This window comes from Mustela nivalis, assembly GCF_964662115.1.
Source record: "Mustela nivalis genome assembly, chromosome: 7".
Taxonomy (NCBI): Eukaryota; Metazoa; Chordata; class Mammalia; order Carnivora; family Mustelidae; genus Mustela; species Mustela nivalis.
The window spans coordinates 103,829,439-103,848,872 of record NC_139026.1 but is presented as its reverse complement, the minus strand read 5'-3'; the positions used below and the strand labels follow the sequence as shown (position 1 = coordinate 103,848,872).

The following is a 19,434-nucleotide window of genomic DNA, read 5'->3' as shown; positions in this document are numbered from 1 at the left end:
GAAAGCTACCAGCTCTCTTGTGCTGAACCAGGCAAAGAAGCAGCCTCAGAAACAGGAAGTCCCGCCCCTGAAGTGGGAGAGGGATGAGAGGCCTGGGTCTCCGCCTCCTGGGACCTGGAGAGAGAGTTGTCTGGCATCAAACCTGTCCTCCACCAGGCAGGAAGTGAGCACTCGGTTGGGCAGGGGAGAAGTCCAGGGCCTCCTGTGGTTCCCAGGTGTGGTACAAGGTCTTCTGCACTCACACTCCATCTCTGGGCCAGGCTCCTCCGGCTGGGTGGGGTGGGGAGCAAGAGTTCCCCTCTGTCAGTCAGACTTCCTTCTCTAGTTCTGTCTCCGTTTTACTTGAGTTTGGTCTCTGTTCGAGAATTTCTCCCTATCTCCCTTGCCTTGTTAGTTAAAACCTATGGATTGGGAAAAGCTGCCGAGCACATAGGGGTCTTGAACTGGAGGAGTGTGTGTGGGTGTGACACACATTGACCCCACCATTCTTCAAGAGGACACGCATAACTCACCCAGAATCTGGACTACAGACACCTTTTGGTTTCATACTCTCTAACTGACCTTGGTCAATTAATCTTTGAGCCTGCCTCAGTTTCTTCATCTGTACAATGGGGGATACATTTCATGAGTTACTGTTTGTAAAGTATCCAATACAGTCTCTCCACCCCATATCTTTACTAGTATATAGTGAAGGCTCATTATAATGTAGCTTTTCTTTTCCAGGGACTTGGGGTGCCCCTTCCCACACCTGCCATCTTTAGGTCTGCTTTATTCCCAAAGAGACATGGGATGGGTGGGGAGGCTGAGTGAAAGTCCTGGAAGATTAAGGGAATGAGGGAGAAGAGGAGTACCAAGAAAAGGGTTTGTCAAGAAGAAAGTGTTAATGTTGGGACTGGAGTAGCAGCTTAGAGTTGGGCAAGCAGGTAGTCCAGGAAGAAATGGCTTGGAGAGAACACAGAAGGCTCAGGATAGGAAGAATAGTCAGATGGGTGGGGGAGGGGGAGGGTTCGGCGGGGACACCCAGGACTGAGGAAATAAACAAGGGGAGCGCCACCACAGAAGTGGAGGGTAATGCTGCTGGGAATCAACCCCCTCAGACTTTCCACTGCGAAGCGAAACTGTGAGCCTTGGGGTGTGTGTGTGGGGGGGGCGACGGGGAGGGGAAGTGGGGAAGGTGGAGGGAAGGCAGAAGGACAGGGGCAAGGGCCCTGGAGCAGCAGAACTGCCTCCCAGCTCAAGACAGCCACCTGCCTCCGCTCTACTCTCTGCCACTGCCCTGCCCATTTGCAGGGAACCTCCCCTCCCCCCACCCCAACTCCTGCTGCCTGATCTGGCCAGCTTGCCTCTAGATTCCAGCCTCCAGTCATTGGCTCTTCCCTCTATCTCTAGGTCTCTGTCCTTGTCCCTCTTCTAGATTCCCTTCCTCCACCCCAAATCTTTGCAGAACTCTCTTTTGTCCATCTGTCCCTCCCTTCTTTCTGACCTCTTCCCTTTGGGGGCTCAGCGTGGCCCAGGCCCAAGGGGAGATGTGGGAGGCTCGGTTCCTGGTTCTGCTGCTTCTGCAACTCCGGTGGGTGGCTCCAGGTAAGATGGGGCTGACCCTCTGGGAGGGCTACCCTTCAGACCCACGGGTGGGGAGGGGGTGGTCAGCAGGGATGTCTGGACCTCAGAGATGCCAAGGTCCTTAGCTTGGGTGGATTCTTCTAATGCCTTGCTTGGGGCAGTCCTTCTGCCCCCAAAGCCTCTCTTTAGTCTTCCCATTGGGTGGGGAAGGGACAGAAACCCAAGGTCTTCCTCAGCCCTGTGTTTCCTTCAGGTAACTGAGGCTTCTTCTCTACTCCTAAGTCTTTTGGCTCATGGCCCCTCCCCTTGGCCTCTTTTTTCCTCCCCAGTGGAAGCTCCAGGGTCTAGGACAGAGGTCCCAGTGGTGGTGTGGGCCCAGGAGGGGGCTCCCGCTCAGCTCCCCTGCAGGCCCACAATCCCTCCCCAGGATGTCAGCCTTCTGCGAACCGCAGGGGTCACTTGGCACCATCTACCAGACAGGTATGCATCCCTAACTCGGGCAACAGGATCCCCCAAATCCAACAGCATTGGCATCCCTACTCATAACCCCAGGCCCAGTCTAGCCATCGGTCTCCTCCTCTGAGCTGTCAGTCTATCTGAAGCCACTGGCTCAGCTCCCCCCCACCCCGCCCGCCCCGCTGCCTTTCCTGGGAAAGACTGCTCCCCTCACACCTGCATCCCTTCCACACCTGCCTCTCCAGAGAGTGGGTGGCGCTGGTCCAACCCGAGGGGAGACGGGCATGGGGACGGTTAGCGGGCAAAAGATCTCCTTTTGGGTGGCTTTCCTCCTCCTCGAAGTGGCGCAGGCTTCTTCGCCCTCGAATTTCTCATCCCCGTCCCTCTCTCCCGCCCAGCAGCCCTCCAGCTCCCGCGCCCAGCCTGCGCCCCGCCGCGCCCTCCGCCCGGGGCTCCGGGCCTCGCCGCTACGTGGTGCTGATGCTGGCGCCGGGAGGCCTGCGCAGCGGGAGGCCGCCCCTGCAGCCCCGCGTGCGGCTGGAAGAGCGCGGCCTCCAGCGCGGGGACTTCTCGCTGTGGCTGCGCCCGGCCCGACGCGCCGACGCCGGGGACTACCGCGCGGCGGTGCACCTCCGGGACCGCTCCCTCGCCTGCAGCCTCCGTCTGCGCGTGGGCCAGGCCTCCAGTAGGTGGGGGCGGGCCGCGGGGAGCGGGGCTGGAGGGGCTGAGGCCGGGCGCCGCGGTCCCCGTCGCCCCGGAGGCAGGAAGGGCCGGGGGTAGGAGCTGTGCTTCCCAGGAGGTGCCCGGGGCCCGGCTGAGAGTCCCCAGTAGGGGAGCGGGAGGGGGTGAGGAACAGAGTGGAAGGGGGTCCCCCCAGGAGAGCACGTGTGTGGGGAGAGAACCCTACGGAGAGACTGTCTCACCCTGGAGCTCCCCTCCCCCACCCACACTGGGAGTGCCAGGTGGAGGAGGGGAGGCACCCCTGGGTTGGGGGGAGAGTGCAGGGCTGGAGTGACTCATTTCAGACATCTGTAGCTCAGGGGGTGGACTTAGTGGGGATCCTCAGGCAAAGTCTGCAGAAAGGGAAGGGGGGGCAGGGGTGTAGGGGGGAGGGGAAGGAGGCAGGAGGTCCCAGAGCATCCATTTTAAATATCTCCAGGTACCAGGCACTGGACTGAAGTGGGGTGGGGGGACGGGGAAGGCGGCTTTGCAGGATGGTGGTGGGAGGAGGGTTGCCTTTTGTCTTCTAGGAGAAGACAGGTGTTTGCGGTAGGGCTAATCAAACCTTTATCCCTGAGCAGTGACTGCCAGCCCCCCAAGGTCCCTCAGGATCTCCGACTGGGTCATTTTGAACTGCTCCTTCAGCCGCCCGGACCTGCCAGCCTCTGTGCACTGGTTCCGGGGCAGAGTCCCTGTTCGGGAGTCCCCCCATCACCACTTAGCTGGAAGCTTCCTCTTCCTGCCCCAAGTCAGCCCCTCAGACTCTGGGCTGTGGGGCTGCATCCTCACCTACAGAGATGGCTTCAATGTCTCCCTCACGCACAACCTCACGGTTCTGGGTAACTTCTTCGGGCTGCCTTCACCCTTGGCCACAACCCCTCCCTGCCCGCCATCACCTCACCCTTACTTCTGGGTCCCCAGACCAGGTCTCCAGCAGCTAGCTAGGGCCCACCGTGAATGCTCTGGGCCTCACTTTTACTTCGCTTTGCAACATTTCAGCTGCCTTCCCCACTACCGACTTTTCCCTGGGTCATCCAGCCTCACTGGCAGCCTTTGGTCTCCTGCTGGCCCACGTGGGGGACTCTGAGCATCCTCAGTTCACCCACATTACTCTGCTCCCTTGGGCTCTTCAGAGCCAGACCCCTTCCTTTGCTCTTCTGCCTCACTTCCCTGCTCCAGCCTCTCTGTACCTCCCCTCTCTGCCTCAACTTTAGCTTTTCCTTCTTTCCCAGGTCTGGAGCCCTCAGGGCCTCTGACCTTATATGCTGGAGCTGGTTCCAGGGTGGACCTACCCTGCCGCCTGCCCCCTGGTGTGGGGACCCAGTCTTCTCTCACCGCCAAGTGGAGCCCTCCAGGGGGAGGCCCTGACCTCCTGGTGGCTGGAGACAATGGCAACTTTACCCTCCAACTGGAGGCTGTGAGCCAGGCCCAGGCGGGGGCCTACACCTGCCACATCCATCTGCAGGGACAGCAGCTCAGTGCTACGGTCACTCTGGCAGTCATCACAGGTCAGTCCCAAGTGGGAAAGGAACTCCCATCACAGGAGAGCTGGGACAGGAAGGCCAGGCCTTGGCTGGGCCAAGACGGGGCAGATCCGCTTCCTGATACTAGGCCAGTGGGCACAAGTCACAGAGGCAACCCTGGTGGCCTCCTCCTTTCTCGCCCCCACATAAAGAACTGAAACTGAAAATCTCCCCTGAGTCACTAGGTGAACATTCCACTCTCCTCTAAGGGACTCCCCTGCTGTGAATTGGGAGGAGGGTCTGAGAAGTTAAAAGGAGAGGTGGCAAAAGTTTGAATGGTTCAAAAGAGGGGGACTCTATCTCTAGAATCCTCCTCTACTTGGGGACCAATGCTTTGGTTCAATTTGCAGGAAGTGGTTTGGATTTGGGAGGAGTTAATAAATCAGTCCCTTGGTCAGCAAATATTTACAGAGCAAGGGCTTTTTTTTTTCTTTCTTTCTTTTTAAGAGAGTATAACGTAAACACAGGAAAAAAACAAAACAAAACAACAAAACCCAAAAACTTAGAAAGTATGTGTTGATGGATTAGTAACTATAAGCCACGACAGCTGGGCTGTATGTTGTGTTCACCTGTGGTCACTGAACCGTAACATCTCATAGTAGGTGCTCAGTAATGTACATTAGGGGTGTCTGAGGGCCTCAGGTCATGATCCAGGGTCCTAGGATGGAGCCTGACATTGGGCTCCCTGCTTGGCTCCCTGCTTCTCCCTCTTTTACTCCCTCTGCTTGTATTCCCTCTCTCGCTGTGTCCCACTCTGTCAAATAAATAAAATCTTTAAAAAAAAAAAAAAGGTACATTGGTTCAGCAAATCAGTGAATATGCTAATAGGTCTTACATCTCCTTAGGGCCAATGCTGACTTTCCAGGAGAGCTCTGCTTATATGGCATACCCACAGCCCAGCCTCACTCCAAGCCCCATCCTTTCCTCACACCATGTGTCCTCTTGCTGACTTAGCCTTTCTCTCAGTAACTGCATCCCACTCCCCCTGAAACTGGCCTCCTGTTTCCTCCACATCCAATCAGCCCACAAAGCCTCCCAATTTTCTCCATCCAAGGTCTTCTTGAGGGTCAGCTGTTTTGTGTTACTTGAACAGCTTCTCTGCACCACAGCTCACCGGAAGAGATTGTTGCCCCTGTTTTGTTTTGTTTTGTTTTGTTTTGTTTTTTTAAGATTTTATTTATTTGTTTGACAGAGAGAAAGATCACAAGTAGGCAGAGAGGCAGGCAGAGAAAGAGGGGGAAGCAGGCTCCCTGCTGTGCTGTGAGGCTCCATCCCAGGACCCTGAGATCCTGACGTGAGGTGAAGGCAGCAGCTTAACCCACTGAGCCACCCAGGCACCCCGCCCCTGTTTTATAGAGAAGGGATTTTGATTAAGTCACACGGCCAGCAAGTGCCAGCCTTGGGGCCTAAGGTCTGGTGTCTGTGTCACCAAACCCTCAGGTGCCTCCACCGCTATGCTCAGCTCCCTGCCCTCTCTCTTCTTACTCTACAGCTTTGAGATGCTCTGTGTGTAGATGTGCGGGTCAGTTCACTGTTCTCTGAACATTCAGAAAAGAGGGCACAGTTCATTCAGGGGGCATCAATGTGAGCCTAGTCATGAAAGAAAAAAAAAAAGTGTAAGGTGTGTGTGGGGGAACCAACACACCTGACGGATCTTGAGGTTTCTGAGCATTTGAGTAGAAAGTTGTGTAAGAGAATCCAAGATGGTATTTGTTATGTGATCCTTCCGGGCCAGCTTGAGTTTGAATAGTCCCCGAAGGCAGTAAAGAGCCTGGATAGCTTTTGAACTGCAGAGTGATCTGCCCAGAGCTTTGTCTTGATAAGATTAATTTGGCCCTGACCCCCGATCTCCTCCCCTCAACCTCACCCAATCAGAGCCCAGGTGAGAGCCAGGCGATAGGGACTGGGAAGTTGAGTCTATGGTTTCAAGTAAGGGGGTCGGGCCCCCAAAGATCTCTTCCCTCTGATTTTCTCAGTGACTCCCAAATCCTTCGGGTTATCTGGCAAGCTGAGAAAACTGCTTTGTGAGGTGACCCCGGCTTCGGGACAAGAGCGCTTTGTGTGGAGCCCCCCAGATAAGCAGTCTTGGAGAGGTTCCTCGGGACCCTGGCTGGAGATACAGGAAGCCAGACTCCTTTCCCAGCCCTGGCAGTGCCAGGTGTACCAGGGGGAGAGGCTTCTTGGGACAGCAGTGCACCTCTCTGAGCCGGCTAGCCCAGGTCTGAGACCCCACAATGCCGCGGCACCTGCTCCAGGCCAGTCCTCTTGATCCCACTTTCCAGACCCCTCCCCGCCCACCCGCATTCCACATCTTTTCTTTCTAACCTCCAGCTCTTGTTCAGGCCCCAACCCCCTTCCGCCATTCATTAGCTCATGATCCTGGATAAATCCCCAAACTCCGGGCCTTGATGTCTGCCTCTGTAACGTATGAGGGGTGGCAAGATATCCTTTGACCCTGTGCCTAATGTACTTCTTCTCTAGGTGCCCGGCGCTCTGAGAGGGTCCCAGGTGCCCCCAAAACAGGTCATCTCCCTCTCTTTCTCATCCTTGGTATTCTCTCTCTGCTTTTGATGACTGGAGCCTTTGGCTTTCACCTTTGGAGAAGACAGGTGAGTCACCTGAGGGGACACCCCTCAGGCCCCGCCAGCCACTGGCCTCCCCTCTCTTCAGTTTTCTGAGTGGCACCCCTTCCTCAGGGAAGATGATCAAGGTGGACTCCTCATCCTGCCTTCAGAGCACCCCCCCCTCTTCCTAAGCCTCTCCAGGGACTCCTTGTGCCTGGAGGACCCAAGGGAGGCTTGAAGGGACTGAGAAAAGGGATAGGGAAGGGCAGGAGGCTGGGAAAGAACAGACACACTCGGCATCTTCCTTTTTCTCTTTCCCTTCATCCTTCTCCCCACCGGCCCTCCACGGATTCCCACAGTGGCTTCAGAGAAGATTCTCTGCCTTGGAGCATGGGACTCACCCACCTCAGGCTCAGAGCAAGGTAGGGGAGCTGGAGCAAGAGCCGGAGCTGGAACTGGAGCTGGAGCCAGAGCCCGAGCTGGAGCCGGAGCCGGAACCGGAGTTGGAGCTGGAGCCAGAGAAACTCTGACCTGGAAGCCCACAGATCCGCACAACTAGGTCCAAATAAACTCCCCATCAGCAGCAAGCCCGAGTCTGACTCCTTCTTGTCCAGGGAAGGTTCTTATCTCTGCCCAGCCTCTGGGGGCTCCCTTCTCCCACCTCAGCCTTCCGACCTACTTTCCTCAGCCAATCTCTCTTATCTTCCTCTTTTCTGTTCCTGGCCTCTTCGTGATTCTTTCTGCCTTGGTCTTTTCTCTTGCTCTTTCTCTCTCTTTCTCCTGGTAGTCGTTTTTCTGAAGCTCCGAAAAAGCCCTCACCCCTTACCTCTAAAGCTCTCTTCTGTGTCCTTTGCTTGTATTATGCTAGCTGCCCTGGTTTCCTTTGTATTTCCCCTGGCCCACCCCATCCCACACTTGGCTCCATTTCACATTGTCCTTGGCCCTTTTGCTGCAGTGCACGCGCGTGCGTGCGCGTGCACACACACACGGAGGAGCCCTGCTATGTCATGTCCTCCAGGGGATCAGGTCTTGCAACCTTTCTGGGCAGCTGGCTGAGGTTCCTGCTTGCCTCCTCCCCACCCCCATGATCCTTGGCTCTGGACAACTTGTCCGGTCCCAGGCACGAGAACACACTGCCACCCGGTGGTCACTGCTTATCATAGCATGGGAGGTCGCTGAGCAGGCGGGGGCAGGTTGGAGGACATGAACAGTCCAAGTGGTCCAGACAGGCCCCAATCCCTGCATGCAGGCACCACCTCGGCGGGGTTCACTTTCTACGATCTGCGTAGTGTGTGCACCAAGCCACAGTCACCTAGCTGGGGCACTTTCCAGGAGAGGGACTGAACCATGCCCACCTCAGGACACAGAGCCCCGGCCCTGGGAAGGTTATGACCCGAATCTGACAAAGGGGAGTGCTGTGAACAAAGGTCCCATGTGGGGAGAAAAATGGCCATCAAGACTGCTGGCGATGGTGTAGCTTTAGGAGTCCAGAGACCTGGCTTCTGATCCTGTCTCTGCTGATCTCCTCAGCCTCTGTTTCCTCCTATTATACGGAATAATGACAATAACCCATGAAAACGGGTTGCTGTGAGTATTTGATGGTCAAAGGGCTTTGAAAACCGAGGTGCCCCGTGCATATGATTTGTTTGTCTGATCATCCATTTGTGAAAGAGGAAGCCGGCGGGTCCTGGTCATGCCAGGAAGGGTACAGAAGCCCCCATGAGCCTGCCTGCCTCCCTCATTGTCTGTCTCTGTCTTGGAGAGAGCATTCACCTGAGCTGTCCTTCTGCAGAAGGCACACACAGCCTCGGGCCCCCAGCAGCCCCCCACCCCCAGGAACCTAGAGGTCCCTCTGTGATACATGCAGGGCTCAGCAGCACACAGCTCTGCCAGGGCATTTTAACCCTGGACAGGAGGAAACAAAGACTCGTAGGGAGTGGGAGTGAGCCTGCAGGAGTGGGGGCACAAGGTGTCATGTACACGCGCTATGGCAAAGACCCTGCTAGGTGTCCCACTGCGCCTGGGTGCCACGTGTCCAGTGACACAAAACAGGAGGCTGAAGTTATCCCTGTGGAGACACAGTGGCCCGAGACTTGGGGACAGAGGGATACCTCTGTTCTGGGCAGAACCTTAGAGGGTGAGGGGCACCCTCTGAAGCCTGAGTAATGAACCATTTAAAACAGCCTGAGTTTCCGAGCCTTAGGATGGTGGTAACCGTTGCCTTGTCACAGAAACAGTGGCACAGAGAGAGGCTCTGACACTCACCAGAGATCATCACGCTGTAAGGTTAGGTCCTGAAGTTCCTTCGAGAAGCCTCGAAAGCATCATTCCCACCCTTTGCTGTGGGCTGGGGACAGTGGCTGAGGAGACACCTCAGGTCTGCCCTGTGACCCTGCTCTCCTTAGGGTATGGTGGAAGCCCCCTTTCCAGGGGTTTCCTGGAAAGTTCTGTGGGTGGCAATTTTCCTCTCTACTGGGTAACAACCTATGCCCTTTGGGCTGATGAGATCAAGCATTCACCATCATTTATGTGGGGACTTCCCCATGTTCCTGAACCAAGGGAACAGGGAGGGGACAAAGGCAGAATAAAAGGCCACCTGGTTCCTCTACCCACTAAGAAAAAGAGCAAAGGGTCGAAGGGGAAAGGGCATGGGGCTTGGGTATATAGGGCTCCTCCTTTCATTCTTTCATTCTTACCTCTTCCTCTGTGGGGTCTCTCCTAGGGGTGACACATTTCTGCTCCTCCCCTTTCCCCACAAAGCTCCACTCCCCATCTGGCAGGATAACCTCAGACTCTTTTACTGTCGGCTTAAGACCCCCCAGGGAGCTAGCTGAATTTATCTTGCATCTCCAAGTTCATTGGCAAACCAGTGTTGCACGTTGGGGTCCTGGAGGGGAAGGGACATGAAGGAGGCAGGGAGCTCAGGAAACTTCAGTGGGGGCTGGGGTGGAGGATCATCTTAAACCCTTGTTAAAAAGGAAGGAAGCAGTGTGCTTGGGTGGCACAGTGGTTAAGCTCAGGTCATGATCCCAGTTCCTTGCTCAGCTGGGAGCCTGCTTCTCCTCTCTCTGCCATTCCCACCCCACCCCCACCCTACTTGTGCTTTCTAGCTCTCTCTGGCTCTCAATCAAATAAATAAACAAAAAACCAACCAACCAAATAAATAAATATCTTTATATTTAAATATAAAATAATAATAAATATAAAATCTTTATTTATTTATTTTACTTTTAAAAAGATTTTATTTATTTATTGGACAGAGAGAGAGATTACAAGTAGGCAGAGAGGCAGGCAGAGAGAGAGGAGGAAGCAGGCTCCCTGCTGAGCAGAGAGCCCAATGCGGAGCTTGATCCCAGGACTCTGAGATCATGACCTGAGCTGAAAGCAGAGGCTTAACCCTCTGAGCCACCCAGGCACCCCAATAAGTAAATAAATAAAATCTTTTAAAAAATGAAGTTAAAACAATAGGTGCTCTATTGCCACATAAAAGTTACCCCAAAAGTCAGTAATTTAAAACAATAAATATATGATCTCACACTGTCAGGAAGCTAAGAGCAGCTTAGTGGGGTGCTTCTGGTACAGGGTTTCTTGTGAGGCTGCTAAGATGTGGCCCAGGGCTGTGGTCATCTGAACATTTGGCCAAGGTGGAGGATCTGTTTCCAAAAAGGTTTTCTCGGGTGGTGGCTGGTCAGAGGGTGGAGTTCCTCCCTGAGTGGGCCTCTCCATAAGGCTGCCCACGACATAGCAACTGGCTTCCTCGGGGGGAGAAAGTGGCCAAGAAGAAAGCTATCAAGTCTTCACAACCTCATCAAGAAAGGGATATACCATCACTTCTGCCCTAGTCAATTGGTCACACAGACCAGTGCTGTACAATATGGGAGGGGACAACACACGGTGTGAATTGGAAGTAGCAAGAATCACTGGGGGCCATCTTGCTTATGATAGCTTGATAGCTTGTCTCTCATGGGGCAACAGTACCTGAAAGGGAGAGGGGCCAGATGAGGAGAAGGAGCATCTCTGAGTTGCTCCATCCCTAGCTCTGCAATGGGGCTGATAGCCTCTTCTACTGTCTACGGCCAGAGTTTCTGGAAGCCAAACGAATTTCAGGGTCTTGCCAAGTCAAGTGTGTCAGGCAAGAGGCCATATTGTGCTCATTCAGATCACATTTGCCAGTGCGCCCCTGACTTTGAAGGAGTGGGGTTGGGGCAGGCATGGCTTCTAGCTGCTGTGGCTGACAGTTTCTCCAAGGGCTGCAGGTGCCAACTGGCTGAGCCCAGGCCAAGCTCTGAAATTTGCCTGCTCCAACCTCCTATGGGAGGCAAGAGGCCCAGAAGCCTCCCTCTGAGTTGCCAAATGTGGTCCGGGAGTTAGGGACAATATGGCTGGGGTGGAGGTGGGTCAGCCCTCTAAGACTCTGCTTCCCAAACAATAGCCTTGATCACCCCCTCCCCCACCTCCCCCATCTCCAAGCCCTACCCCCAACCCCTTTCACAGAGGGTGTCATTGCAGCTGCAGAAGATTCTGGTAAAGAGGCCACCACAAGCCTGCACCTGGGGCTTCCAACTCCCTACTCCACAGGTTGCCGTACCCCTTCTCCAACAGCCTGGTCCCTGACACCCCATCAGCAGGTCACCAAGTGGGCTTCGCTCTTCTCCCCATCTTTCTCCTTTCTCCCATCTTGGGCTCCTTCCCCTCCTCCAGCCTGGAGACAAAACGCACCCAGCAAAAGTAGCTCTCTACCAGGAAGCAGGAGGCTTCTGGAAATCCCCATTCTCCATGCTTACAGGTTTGTGATGGAGCAAACAGCTTCACTTCAGTTTCTTCTTCCATAAAAGGGGGACAGTAATACCTACCAAAAATGCTTGACATGTGCTAATGTATGTGAAAGTACTTGGAACGGGAAAATCCCCCAGTCAATGGGAGGGATCACAGCAGTGCGAAGCCTCAGAAGGCCCCAGACGGGCTTGTCAGCCTCATACTCCTCTGTCACCGTGGGAGAAGACTTCTCTTAGCCGTCAGCCTGGCCTTCCTTTTTTTTAATTAATTAATTAGTTGGCCTTTCTTAATGCAGAGGGGAGGTGGTGGGGGCCGGGGTGGGGGGAAATCATCAAGGGCTGGGTCTCCAGCAGCTGAGTTGGAATCCCAGTTCTACCAATATGGTTGCTAGCTCTTAAACTGTTCGAGCATCACTTTCTTTATCTGTGTGATCTGGAGAAGAGCACATATGTCCCATTATTGTCATAAGAATTAAACAAAATGCACAACCATATAAAGTACACAGCAGTCCTAACTGCTCAGCAGAAATTTCCTCTCTCCTCCTGTTTGGAAATCCCAGAGGGAGGGCCAGCCAGGTCCTTGGGGCCTGTTAACTCCTGAGAATCTAGCTAGATTCAGCCCTTTGGAATGCTTTGTTTGACTCAATCAGGGCAAGAACAATTAGCTGCCAACATTAAAATTAGGGGATATCATATAAATGTTTGGTATTCCACCTTTCCTTGAAAGTTTGGTAGAACAGGCAGGCAAGTCTGGGTTCATGTTCTGGCGTAGCTCTCCTATCATCTCAGCTGGAGCTGTGTGCTCAGGAGCTGCCCTCATTAAAAGGTGCATTCCCTCCAGCTGATGCACCTCCTTCCCCACCCCTCCCTACTGTTTACGCCAGCCTAATTTCTCACTCATGTTACCTAGCAGGCTCCTGTAGTAGTCATTTGATTTTGTGATCCTTATACTTGGCTTTCCATTCATTTATTCATTCATTCAAAAAGTATTCAATAGGAATTTAAATCAAATCAAAGAAATAGGAGCACTTGGGTGGCTCAGTCCGTTAAGCGTCTGCCTTTGGCTCAGGTCATGATCTCAGGGTCCTGGGATCGAGCCCTGTGTCGGGCTCCCTAATCATCAAGGAGCCTGCCTCTGCCTCTGCCTCTCCCTCTGCTTTTGAGCTCTCTCTCAGTAAATAAATCTCTCAAATAAATAAACTCTTTTTTTATTTTATTATTTTTTAAAGATTTTTATTTATTTGACAGAGAGAGCACACAGCAGAGGGAGCAGCAGGCAGAGGGAGAGGGAGAGGCAGGCTCCCCACTGAGCAGGGAACCCAGTTCGGAACTCGATCCCAAGATCCTGGGATCATGACCTGAGCTGAAGGCAGTAGCTTAATTGACTGACCCACCCAGGCATCCAATAAATTCTTTTTACAAAATAAAATAAAATAAAATAAAATAAGAATAACATATTCAACAGCTGGGGCTGGAGGAGGGGGATGGGCAGTAAGTGTTTAAAGGGTACAGAGCTTCATTTGGGGAGGATGAAGAAGTTCTGGAGATGGATGGTGGTGATGGCCGCCTAATAACATGAATGTATTTAATGCCACAGAACCATAGGCTTCCAAATGGTTTTATTTTTTATTTATTTTTAAAAAATATTTTATTTATTTATTTGATAGAGAGAGAGAGATCACAAGTAGGCAGAGAGGCGGGCAGAGAAAGAGGAAGAGAAGCAGGCTCCCTGCTGAGCAGAGAGCCCAACTGGGCTCGATCCCAGAACCCTGAGATCATGACCTGATCCGAAGGCAGAGGCTTAACCCACTGAGCCACCCAGGCGGTTTTAAATGGTTTTAAAATGGTAAATTTCGCAGTAGGCATATTTTAGCACAACATATTGAATACCAATAAATATCAACACAATTTAATTTCTTTTTTTTTTAAAGATTTTATTTATTTGACAGAGATCACAAGTAGGCAGAGGTAGACAAAGAGAGAGGAGGAATCCAGCTCTCTGCTGAGCAGAGAGCCTGATGTGGTGCTCAATCCTAGGACCCTGAGATCATGACCTGAGCCGAAGGTAGAGGCTTTAACCCTCTGAGCCACCCAGGCACCCCTTAATTTCTTTTTAAAAGAGAGAGTGCACCCTCATGTCCGAGTAGGGGTTAGTGTGGGGATGGAGGGAGAGAATCTTAAGCAGTTTCCATGCTCAGCACAGAGCCCAATGTGGGGCTCAATCCCAGGACACTCAGATCATGACCTGAGCTGAAATCAGGAGTTAGACGTTTCACCAACAGAGCCATCCAGGCGCCCGTCAATATGTTCAATAAAGGATTCAATAGTAATAAGGGTCTACCAGGTCCAAGCACTCTGCTGGGTGCTAAGACAGACAGACAGACAGACATGGTCACCGCTTGAGCCTGCCAGAGAGACACTAAACAGTAATTTCATAACGACTACACCTGGACGAGTGTTTGCAAGGGAGAGGAAGCATGGGGTACTGGTCCATCTTACCTTATGAACGGAACCTGGTTTCAACCAGGGAGCTTGAGACGAAGGGTCATGTGCAGAGGATATCCGAAGCAACAAGGTCCAGAAATTCTGGAAATCCTGCTGCAGGGTGCGGGGTGGGGGTGTGTGGCGTGCTCCCGTGCCTCCCTTACCTCTGAAGCACCTGCCTCCAGACTTCTTTCAGGTAAGAAATCATCTTCAGGGCACCTGGGTGGCTCAGTTGGTTAAGGAACTGCCTTCAGCTCAGGTCATGATCTGTGAGTCCAGCTCCCAGCTCCATGGGGAGTCTGCTTCATCCTCTGACCTTTTCCTCTTTCATGCTCTCTCTCACTGTCTCTCTCTCAAATAAATAAATAAAATCTTTTTTTTTTAAGATTTTATTTATTTATTTGACAGAGAGAGATCACAAGTAGGCAGAGAGGCAGGCAGAGAGAGAGAGAGAGAGCAAGAAGCAGGCTCCCAGCAGAGCAGAGAGCCTCATGTGGGGCTCGATCCCAGGACCCTGGGATCATGACCTGAGCCGAAGGCAGAGGCCCTAACCCACTGAGCCACCCAGGCACCCCAAATAAATAAAATCTTAAAAAAAAAAAAAAAGAAATCACCTTCAGTCTCAGTTAAGCTTCTATTATGTTGACTTTTCTTTCACTTGCTGCAGAGCCCAATGCTCCCCGATACACGCTTGGCAGGGAAGCCTTTCTTGATCTCCCAGTTGAAATAAGGCTCCCTATAATAAGATCCCAGCACTCTGGGATTCTCTTTTGTAGCATGTGTCCAATTGTGATGCCATTATTAATTGTTTAGTGTCTAAGGAGGCTGGAGCAGTGACCACATCTAGCTTACTTATTACATCCCCAGCACCCACAGAGGGCCTTGTGCCTAGAAGACACTTGAATGTGGAGGCCTGGCTGGCTCCGTCGGTAGAGCTTGTGACTCTTGATCTCAGGGTTGTGGGTTTGAGCCCCACTTTGGGTGCAGAGATTACTTAAAAATAAAATCTTAAAACAAAAACAAAAATAACACAGCTTGTTGAATATATGAATGAAACGGGCAGAACTGGCTTAGATCAGAGGTTAGAAACTTAAATGCCCATTAGGACCTGCGAGGTAATGTAAGTGAGAAAAGCAGGTAGGCTGTAAGCAGGTGCCCAGGAATGGGAGGAACCCTGAGAAGGACACACACCCTCTCTGTAAAGGATCGCCCTAGAGCTTGCAATGAACACTTGCACTTATATCCATTAACCAAAATTGAGTCATTTAGCCACATCCAGTTGCAAGGGAGGCTGGGATCCACTAGACATTAAATCTGGGCAGCCATGAGCTCAGCTAAAGAAGGGAGCGTCCTATTACTAAAGAGGAAAGAGACAACATTTTGGGGACAACTGAAAGTCTTTGCCGAGAAATAGTGAAGATCTGAAGAATGAACAACAGTTTCCTCGGTTAGTGGTTCTCAAAGTATGGCCCATGGAGGGAGGGGTCCCCGAGACCCTTTCAGGGAGAGTTTGAGGTCAGTCTACCTTCATAAAAACAGTAAGACGTTGTTGGCTTTTGTCACTATGTTGACATTGCAATGATGTTGCAAAAACAATCTGGGTTAGACTGCTGCCTTAGCACAAATCAAGGCAGCGGAGCCAAACCAGGCTTGTCATTATGTTCTTTACCGCCAGGCCCTTGCAGTAAAAAAAGAATACAAATATTAATGCCACTTGCACTTAAGAATGCCTTTGATGAAGCAGTGAATATTAATGTTATTACATCTCAAACGTTGAGTACACCGTGTTATAAAACGAGAAGCAGCACGATGCCTTTCTGCCGCAAATGATTCACAAGGGTGTCTCCGGTAGAAATGTCTGTGTGAATTGTTGGAGTTGGGAGCTCAACTAGCTGCTCTTTTCCTGGGAGGGAAAGGGCGCGGTCGCATGGGCACCTTTAAAGAGCACTGAGGGTACCAGCGCTCAGGCTGCTGGTGGAGGATGGCTTAGAGGATGACAGAATGGGGAGGCCAGGAGACCAGTGAGGAGGCCGGGCCTGTCGTCCTGGCACAGGATGGGGAAGGCGCCTGGGGTCGGAATGGATGGAACGGTGGTAGTGGAGCAGAGAGACTTGGAAAGACTTCTGAGAGAGTTCGAAGGTAACATCCACAGGAAACGGCAAATAAACACGTGGGAGGGGTTGGGTGAAGGAGTCTGAGAGTACACGCAGTTGATCTGGCCTGAGCAGCTGGGAGGTGGCAAAGCCCTAGCTGGGCAGGGACTTGCAGGAGAAGGAGGTCTAGAAGGAGGTGGTAAGCCGATGAGAAGCGGCGCGTGGGACACGTTGGGTTTGCTGTGCGGGGAGCGTCCAAGTGGAGATGCCCGATGGGCAGATAGATCTACACATCTGGAGCCTGAGAGAGACCTGGGCTAGAGAAACACTGGAGGGCTGGCCAGAGATGAAGGGCTGGAGGAAAAGGGTCTGGTCCATTGTCACTCTGGGCGTCAATCTGCAGGTCTCAGTCTAGGCCCTCTCTGCCACGCTGGGCCACCAGTAATGCCTCCTGTCCCTCCCCGCTGAACAAATGCCCTCAAGACTCTGGAGTCAGGGGCTGCTTGGGGCTTACCAAATGCCCTCATGTGTCCCCCACCTCCCTCTCACTTCTTCCTTTGAAGCCCAAACCAAACTGCAGTGTCATCAAACCCATCTTTTTTCTTGTTATGCAACAAGTTCAGTGACACTCTGAACTCCAGTCTGGTTCTGCTCAACTTTTTCCCTTGACTTTGGCATTTTCACTTTGACATCTTCCCTGAGAGGCAGGGGGGTGGGGACCCCAGCCCCAGATGGTGACGTTGGGGGTTGGCCCAGGCCTGGGGTGTGGAGGAGCCTCACCACCAGGCTTCCTGTCTCTTCGTTTACATATGTCTCTGCAGAAGTAACAAGCACTCTCCTCAGGGGGCTCCTGGCCGCACACTCCCAGCCTTCACATAGACACACCTGTGTGAGAAGCAGAAGGAAGGGAAGACACAAGTCCCAAGGTAAGATGGATTCGGTCAGCTTCATTTCTTTCCAAGGGTCTGGGAAGGGGAGGAGAACATGACAGCAGATGCGTTTTGGAATGTTCTGGACTCTCAGTTCTCTGCCTACCACTCTGGTCATCTTCTTCTGTGTTTCACACTAAGTGAACTGTGAGTTTCAAGAGGCTGGGGACTATGGCGAACTTCTCTCCACATCCCCCTGCGCATGGCTCAGTGCCTGGAGCAGAAGGTGCTCCTCAGAGTGGCGCTGAGCTAGATCGTAAGGTCAGAGAAGGCACGGATACTGGAGGCCACCCAGGCTGAGAAAGGCAGTGGGAGGCAACTAGGTAAGGGGCCATGGAGGAGAAGAGGCTAGGAAGAGGGGAAAGAGCGAGAAAAGAGAGAAGGAGGGGTGCGAAACGAATAGAAAGAATAAATGTGTATTAAGGAGGAAGGATGCCCACAAAAAAATTAAACGAAAAGGGGAAACAAAGGAAAAAGCAAGAAAATAGAAGGACAAGTGAAATCTAGTCTAGAAACGAGTCTCCCCAGATCAATTTTCCCAATGACGCCATTGCCAGAAATTCACACCAGAAACCATATTTGTTTGCAGCATGTCATAAGCCCTATAACTGAGGTAGGTTCCTTTACCTATCTTTTCTGCTTATATTTGTTTGTACATTTTTGTCTAACTTGGGGCATTTTTAGGATTTTTGAACAATATGTCTAAGGGTGCTTTCGTTTTAATGAGCTTAAAGCTCATGATTAACGAAATTATCTGAAAAGGTTAAAACTGAGCTCTTAGATATGCAATGCTGTAAACATGATAGATACACATTCTTAGGTAAATACGTCATTAGAAAAACGGCTTCTAAGAAAGTTTTAGATGTCTCAGCTGCTCTAGAAAAGGAGGCAAGGCAGTTTAGAAAAGGATCTGCAGGTCCTTCCTGAGCTTGGTGTGGTGTGGGGGGATGCAGGAGGTGATACCCCTCAAGATGGAATGTCTTGTATAATCCCACCACCCACCTCCACCCTCTTTGTCCTTTTCCCTCTTCTAAGACGTCCATGGCCTTGCAGCGCTGTCCCCCAGGTGTTCTCAGCCTTCCCTTCTAGACATATTCTGGGAGAAGGACCTTCTCTGGGAGAGGGACCTTCTTGGTATGGTCAGATTCCTCAAAATAGAAAGGCCCCACTATCACTAATTCAAACATTTTGCTCTGGGTGGGATAGCTCTTCCTGAAAGTCCCTTTCTTGTGGGGCAAATTTTTAGGGGTGAGGCTGACAGTAGAACCTGATGGGGGAGATAACCCCGTTTCATATTTTGATAAATAATTTCTCATGCTGTGTTAGATTCTGTGGGCTCGTACAAAATGGCCGCCTTCATAACCTCGGATGAAGGAGTTCCCCGAGGACAGGATCAGAGAGAACTCCCAACATGATTTCCCCCTTTCACTTGGGGGGCACTTGTGTAGAAGAAATAAAACTCCCCCCGACCAACTGGTTCTAGGCAGAAGGGCTGTAGCGGCTTAGGCCCTGACCCCGGGCCATAATGGTGAGGTGGTGGCAACAAGGGAGTTTGGTAGACCAAGGGTCTTGCACATTTTGGACACTCAACAAATGTTGAATGAAATAACTTTGATGAGGGTGGGTGATGGGAAAGGGGCAGACGGGGGCCTGGGTTTGCAGGGCTCTAAGGTTGAGCTCTGTTCCACACCTTTTGGGGGATAGAGGGGAAGGAAGGAAGGAGGGCACAGCACCCCCCACGTGGGCGTCTGAGGCAAAGGAGAGGATGGCGGAGGTTGCAGCCACTGAACCACAAGGGTCCCTTAGAGGGTCACAGTCTCTAGGAACTGTAAACGAAGACAGTAGAGAGCGTGAATGTGGTGGGGGGCCCATCCCGCAGCGGGGCTCGAGGGGCTGCCTGGGGGCTCCGGGGAGAAGATGAAAGTGTCTGTGGGACCACACACTGTTGCTGTGGTGGGGCTGTGCCCTCTTCCTCTCCCCAGTCTTGCTCCTCATCCCATGTGGGGGGCCAGGGCAAGGGGAACAGGAACCTCAAGAGCTCAGAGAGTTTGCGAATGTGTGTTGCCATTTTGGTCTCACCGTTCTCTTGGTCCCTTTTGATCTCTCTTTTGGTCTCCTGCTCTGGGCATGTGTGCTGCCTTTCAGAATGTCTTCATCCCTTTCCCTCTGACACTGCCTGGTCTGTACTACCCTGGGCTTGGCGTGGGATCACGGATTATGAGAAGTGTAGCGGTGCCGTTGACGAGCTGCTCTGGGTCTCTCCCTCCCAGCTTCCCTCATTCTCCCTTGGGGCCTCTGTGCACTCCTTGTCCTTTTCCCTTGGTCCA

General features: G+C 52.4%; 2 protein-coding genes across 15 annotated transcripts in view; both read left to right on the top strand.

Annotated features, from left to right (window-relative positions):
• The first annotated feature begins 53 nt into the window (after window positions 1–53).
• On the top strand, window positions 54–7,413 carry LAG3 (lymphocyte activating 3). 11 transcript variants are annotated; one of them, XM_082742627.1, is made up of 9 exons: window positions 54–215; window positions 1,505–1,584; window positions 1,893–2,043; window positions 2,421–2,704; window positions 3,321–3,578; window positions 3,972–4,247; window positions 6,239–6,481; window positions 6,744–6,871; window positions 7,186–7,413. In XM_082742627.1, exons 2-9 carry the CDS (start codon window positions 1,527–1,529, stop codon window positions 7,354–7,356), a joined length of 1,569 nt encoding a protein of 522 aa, XP_082598753.1. In that variant the 5' UTR covers window positions 54–215; window positions 1,505–1,526; the 3' UTR covers window positions 7,357–7,413. The 11 variants fall into 11 exon arrangements, with proteins under 11 accessions (XP_082598753.1, XP_082598750.1, XP_082598745.1 ...); XM_082742624.1 differs by having other exon boundaries at window positions 64–215; window positions 2,418–2,704; XM_082742619.1 differs by having other exon boundaries at window positions 70–215; window positions 1,390–1,584; window positions 2,418–2,704.
• Window positions 7,414–16,274: 8,861 nt separating this feature from the next.
• The window catches only part of CD4 (CD4 molecule), a 39,809-nt gene continuing 36,649 nt past the window's right edge, over window positions 16,275–19,434 (top strand). Inside the window, exons 1-2 of one of the 4 annotated variants that reach the window (XM_082742612.1) lie at window positions 16,275–16,377; window positions 17,000–17,104. The gene's annotated coding sequence lies outside the window, so the exon portion shown is untranslated. Of the gene's footprint in view, window positions 16,396–16,999; window positions 17,105–19,434 lie in introns of all 4 variants that reach the window. The other 3 variants (XM_082742613.1, XM_082742614.1, XM_082742615.1) reach the window with 3 other exon arrangements.

What these genes read in the sequence shown, in the direction of transcription:
- LAG3 (XM_082742621.1), top strand. Translation starts at nt 1,072, where the DNA reads ATGCTGCTGGGAATCAACCCCCTCAGACTTTCCACTGCGAAGCGAAAC. An exon ending in GCACAACCTCACGGTTCTGG is followed by an intron (nt 3,579 to 3,971) that starts GTAACTTCTTCG and finishes CTTCTTTCCCAG; the next exon opens with GTCTGGAGCCCTCAGGGCCT. An exon ending in TTCACCTTTGGAGAAGACAG is followed by an intron (nt 6,872 to 7,185) that starts GTGAGTCACCTG and finishes GGATTCCCACAG; the next exon opens with TGGCTTCAGAGAAGATTCTC.